The 6,090-nt window shown below is 50.7% G+C and overlaps 1 protein-coding gene across 1 annotated transcript in view; it reads right to left on the bottom strand.

Annotated features, from left to right (window-relative positions):
* Positions 1-1,321, bottom strand: part of LOC135571070 (annexin A5-like) — a 90,407-nt gene extending 89,086 nt beyond the window's left edge. Inside the window, exons 1-3 of the mRNA XM_065016876.1 lie at positions 1,225-1,321; positions 358-416; positions 1-109 (exon numbers count right to left, since the gene is read on the bottom strand). Of these exons, the coding sequence (XP_064872948.1) occupies positions 1-109; positions 358-416; positions 1,225-1,306 (250 nt within the window). The 5' untranslated portion in view covers positions 1,307-1,321. The remainder of the gene's footprint in view (positions 110-357; positions 417-1,224) is intronic.
* Positions 1,322-6,090: the final 4,769 nt, after the last annotated feature.

The raw sequence follows: 6,090 nt of genomic DNA on the forward strand, positions 1-6,090 counted from the left end.
GCAGAGACTTGGTGAAGAGGCGTCTGTAATCAGCTCTGATATCCAACATGTCCACCTCACTACGACTCACCATCACTCTGATTAAGGTCTGGTCGTCAGTTCCTGCACCCTACACACACACACACACACACACACACCACACACACACACACACACACACACACACACACACACACACACACACACACACACACACACAGTTCTAAAACACATATCTAGTATTAGAATGATCTTCTCTTTCCTAGGATGGAGAAAGTAGATTCTTACCTTCATCGAATAGCACACAGAGTCTCTGCAAAGTAGCCTGGGACGCTCCGGGAGCACACTTCACTCACAGAGGAGAAAATAGATTCTTACCGACATCGAATAGTACAGAGTCTCTGCAAAGTAGCCTGGGACGCTCCGAGCACACTTCACTACAGAGGAGAGACAGAGATGGAGGAAGAGAGGACAGAGAGAGAGACAGAGGAGAGAGACAGAGATGGAGGAAGAGAGGACAGAGAGAGAAAGACAGAGATGGAGAAAGAGAGGACAGAGAGAGAAGAGACAGAGATGGAGGAAGAGAGGACAGAGAGAGAAAGACAGAGATGGGAGGAAGAGAGGACAGAAGAGAGAGACAGAGAGAGAGAGACAGAGATGGAGGAAGAGAGGACAGAGAGAGAGAGGGTAGGGTGGAGTGGGAGAGACAGGAGATGGAGGAAGAGGAGGACAGGAGACAGAGAGGTGGTGGGTGAGAGAGAGAGACAGAGGGATGGAGGAAGAGAGGACAGAGAGCACAGAGAGGGAGAGAGACGCAGAGGGCACGAGAGAGAGAGAGAGAGAGACAGAGAGACAGAGAGAGAGAGAGAGATGGAGAGAGAGAGATGCTGAGGAGGAGAGGACAGAGAGGGTAGGGTGAGAGAGAGAGACAGAGGAAGAGAGGACAGAGAGAGAAGAGGAGTAGGTGAGAGAGAGAGACAGAGATGGAGTGTAAAGAGGGGACAGAGAAAGAGAGAGAGAGAGAGAGAGAGAGAGAGAGAGAGATGGAGGATACAGAGGACAGAGAGAGAGAGGGTAGGGTGAGTGAGAGAGAGAGAGACAGAGAGAGAGTGGAGGGAGAGAGGAAGAGGATAGAGAGAGCACAGACAGAGACACAGAGCGAGAGAGAGGTGTGGTGTGTGTGTGTGTGGTGTGTGTGTGGTGTGTGTGTGTGGTGTGTGTGTGTGTGGTGGGTGTGTGTCTTGCCCACGGCCAGTAGCAGGTCTCTCAGTCCTCCAGAGGTCTCTCTCTGAATACTCTCTTCCATCTCATACCCTGCCAGCTTCATGTGCTAGCAAACACTGATACACACACACACACACACACACACACACACACACACACACACACACACACACACACACACACACACACACACACGTCAATGTCACAGAAAGTGTGTGTTGATACCATTTATATACACAGATCTCCTCTCCCTCACACACACACACACACCTCTCCTCAGGTGTTCGCCCCCCCACCTCTCCTCAGGTGTATCACCCCCCACCTCTCCTCAGGTGTGCTCCCCCCACTCTCCTCAGGTGTCTCACCCCCACCTCTCCTCAGGTGTTCCCCCACCCCAACTCTCCTCAGGTGCTCACCCCCAACCTCTCCTCAGGTGTTCACCCCCACCTCCAGATCTGCCTCACCTCCCTCAGGTGTGTCACCCCCCAACTCTCCTCAGGTGTTCACCCCCCCAACTCTCCTCAGGTGTTCACCCCCACCTCTCCTCAGGTGTTCACCCCCCCAACTCTCCTCAGGTGTTCACCCCCCACCTCCTCAGGTGTTCACCTCCACCTCTCCTCAGGTGTTCACCCCCCACACCTCTCCTCAGGTGTTCACCACCCCCACCTCTCCTCAGGTGTTCACCCCCCCACCTCTCCTCAGGTGCTTCAACCCCCCACCTCTCCTCAGGTGTTCACCCCCCACCTCTCCTCAGGTGTTCACCCCCCACCTCTCCTCAGGTGTTCACCCCCCACACCTCTCCTCAGGTGTTCACCCCCCACCTCTCCTCAGGTGTTCACCCCCCACCTCTCCTCAGGTGTTCAACCCCCCACCTCTCCTCAGGTGTTCCCCCCCACCTCTCCTCAGGTGTTTCACCCCCCACCTCTCCTCAGGTGTTCACCCCCCACCTCTCCTCAGGTGTTCACCCCCACCTCTCCTCAGGTGTTCACCCCCCCACCTCTCCTCAGGTGTTCAACCCCCCACCTCTCCTCAGGTGTTCACCCCCCACCTCTCCTCAGGTGTTCACCCCCCACCTCTCCTCAGGTGTTCACCCCACCTCTCCTCAGGTGTTCACCCCCCACCTCTCCTCAGGTGTTCACCCCTCCACCTCTCCTCAGGTGTTCACCCCCACCTCTCCTCAGGTGTTCACCTCCAACTCTCCTCAGGTGTTCACCCCCAACTCTCCTCAGGTGTTCACCCCCCAACTCTCCTCAGGTGTTCACCCCCAACTCTCCTCAGGTGTTCACCCCCCCCTCTCCTCAGGTGTTCACCCCCCACTCTCCTCAGGTGTTCAACCCCCCACCTCTCCTCAGGTGTTCAACCCCCCACCTCTCTCAGGTGTTCACCCCCCACCTCTCCTCAGGTGTTCACCCCCCCACCTCTCCTCAGCTGTTCACCCCTCCTCAGGTGTTCACTCTCCCCCATCTCTCCTCAGGCGTCTACCTCCCAACTCTCCTCAGGCCCAACTCTCCTCAGGCGTTCACCCCCAACCTCTCCTCAGGCGTTCCTACCCCCTTAACTCCCCTCAGGTATTCAGCCACCCCAACCTCCTCAGGTGTTTACCCCCCAACCTCCTCAGGTGTTTACCCCCAACTCTTCTCCTCAGGTGTTTACCCTCCAACTCTTCCTCAGGTGTTCACCTCCCAATCTCTTCTCCTCAGGTGTTCACCCCCCAACTCTTCCTCAGGTGTTCACCCCCCAACTCTCTCCTCAGGTGTGTTCCCCCTCTCCTCAGGTGTTCACCCCCCTCTCCTCAGGTGTTCACCCCCCCTCTCTCAGGTGTTCATCCCCCTCTCCTCAGGTGTCCATCCCCCCTCTCCTCAGGTGTTCACCCCCCCCTCTCCTCAGGTGTTCACCCCCCTGCCCCCCCACCTCTCCTCAGGTGTTCACCCCCAACTCTCCTCAGGTGTTCACCCTCCCCAACTCTCCTCAGGTGTTCACCCCCATCCTCCTCAGGTGTTCACCCCCACCTCTTCCTCCGGTGTGTGCCCCCCCCACCCACCTCCTCCTCAGGTGTTCAGTGCTCCTGTTCCCCAGGATGGTGATGAACTGTTCTTCATCGGTCCCAAACTTCTTCTCTCCTGCAGAGAACAAAGTCTGCACACACACACTTACTATCACATATTTCAGAGATACACATGTGATTTCTCTCTCTCTCACACACACACACACACACACACACACACACACACACACACACACTACACTATACACTGTGCGTCAGCCTCTATGTTCCCCTCCTGTACCCCTGCTGTCTACTGGCCTGAGAGGAGAGAGAGCACATCTGTCAGCTCTATGTCCCACACATCTATATCTCCATGTCAGATCTATGTCCCACACATCTATATCTACATGTCAGATCTATGTCCCACACATCTATATCCCATGTCATATCTGATGTCCCACACATCTATATCCTGTCAGATCTATGTCCCACACATCTATATCTGTCAGATCTATGTCCCACACATCTATATCTGTCAGATCTATGTCCCACACATCTATATCTGTCAGATCTATGTCCCACACATCTATATCTGTCAGATCCATGTCCCATACACATCTATATCTGTCAAGATCTATGTCCCACATACATCTATATCTCCATGTCAGATCTATGTCCTACACATCTATATCTGTCAGATCTATGTCCCACACATCTATATCCCTGTCAGATCTATGTCCCACACATCTATATCTGTCAGATCTATGTCCCACACATCTATATCTATCAGATCTATGTCCCACACATCTATATCTGGTCGGATCTATGTCCCACACATCTATATCTATCAGATCTATGTCCCACACATCTATATCTATCAGATCTATGTCCCACACATCTATATCTGTCAGATCTATGTCCCACACATCTATATCTGTCAGATCCATGTCCCACACATCTATATCTGTCAGATCTATGTCCCACACATCTATATCTGTCAGATCTATGTCCCACACATCTATATCTGTCAGATCTATGTCCCACACATCTATATCTGTCAGATCTATGTCCCACACATCTATATCTGTCAGATCTATGTCCCACACATCTATATCTGTCAGATCTATGTCCCACACATCTATATCTATCAGATCTATGTCCCACAAATCTATATCTCTCAGATGCATGTCCCACACATCTATATCTGTCAGATCTATGTCCCATACATCTATATCTATCAGATCTATGTCCCACACATCTATATCTGTCAGATCTATGTCCCACACATCTATATCTGTCAGATCTATGTCCCACACATCTATATCTGTCAGATCTATGTCCTACACATCTACAGTACCAGACAAAGGTTTGGACACACCTACTCATTCAAAGTGTTAAACAAATCAAAATAGATTTAATATTTGAGATTCTTCAAAGTAGTGAACTCATCCTCTGCAGCAGAGGTAACTCTGGGTCTTCCTTTCCTGTGGCGGTCCTCATGAGAGACAGTTAACTCTAATGAACTCATCCTCTGCAGCAGAGGTAACTCTGGGTCTTCCTTTCCTGTGGCCGGGTCCATCATGGAGCCAGTTAACTCTAATGAACTCATCCTCTGCAACAGAGGTAACTCTGGGTCTTCCTGTAGCAGAGGTAACTCTGGGTCTTCCTTTCCTGTGGCGGTCCTCATGAGAGCCAGTTAACTCTAATGAACTCATCCTCTGCAACAGAGGTAACTCTGGGTCTTCCTTTCCTGTGGTGGTCCTCATGAGAGCCTAGTTAACCCTAGTGAACTCCATCTCTGGCAGCAGAGGTAACTCTGGGTCTTCCTTTCCAATCTGAGGCTGGTAACTCTAATGAACATATCCTCTGCAGCAGAGGTAACTCTGGGTCTTCCTTTCCTGTGGCGGTCCTCATGAGAGCCAGGTAACTCTAATGAACTTATCCTCTGCAGCAGAGGTAACTCTGGGTCTTCCTTTCCTGTGGCGGTCCTCATGAGAGACAGTTAACTCTAATGAACTCATCCTCTGCAGCAGAGGTAACTCTGGGTCTTCCTTTCCTGTGGCGGTCCTCATGAGAGACAGTTAACTCTAATGAACTGATCCTCTGCAGCAGAGGTAACTCTGGGTCTTCCTGTAGCAGAGGTAACTCTGGGTCTTCCTTTCCTGTGGCGGTCCTCATGAGAGACAGTTAACTCTAATGAACTCATCCTCTGTAGCAGAGGTAACTCTGGGTCTTCCTTTCCTGTGGAGGTCCTCATGATAGACAGTTAACTCTAATGAACTCATCCTCTGCAGCAGAGGTAACTCTGGGTCTTCCATTCCCTGTGGCGGTCCTCATGAGAGCCAGTTTCATCATAGCGCTTGAAGAAACTTTCAAAGTTCTTGAAATTTTCCCAATTGACTGACTTCATGTCTTAAAGTAATGATGGACTGTCGTTTCTCTTTGCTTATTTGAGCTGTTCTTGCCATAATATGGACTTGGTCTTTTGCCAAATAGGGCTATCTTCTGTACACCAACCCTACCTTGTCACAACACAACTGATTGACTGAAATGCATTAAGAAGGAAAGAAATACACCACAAATTAACTTTTTAAGAAGGTACACCTGTTAGGGAGGCAGGGTAGCCTAGTGGTTAGGGCGTTGGAATAGTAACCAGGAAGGCTGCAAGTTCAAATCCCCAAGCTGACAAGGTACAAATCTGTCATTTTGCCACTGAACAGGCAGTTAACCCACTGTTCTTAGGCCGTCATTGAAATAAGAATTTGTTCTTTAACTGACTTGCTAAGTCAAATAAAGGTAAAAAAAAAAATTGAACTGCAGGTTACTACCTCATGAAGCTGGTTGGAGAGAATGCCAAGAGTGTGCAAAACTGTCATCAAGGCCCCTTTTTGGTTTTACATGAT

Source organism: Oncorhynchus nerka, unplaced genomic scaffold, assembly GCF_034236695.1.
Source record: "Oncorhynchus nerka isolate Pitt River unplaced genomic scaffold, Oner_Uvic_2.0 unplaced_scaffold_811, whole genome shotgun sequence".
Lineage (NCBI taxonomy): Eukaryota > Metazoa > Chordata > Actinopteri > Salmoniformes > Salmonidae > Oncorhynchus > Oncorhynchus nerka.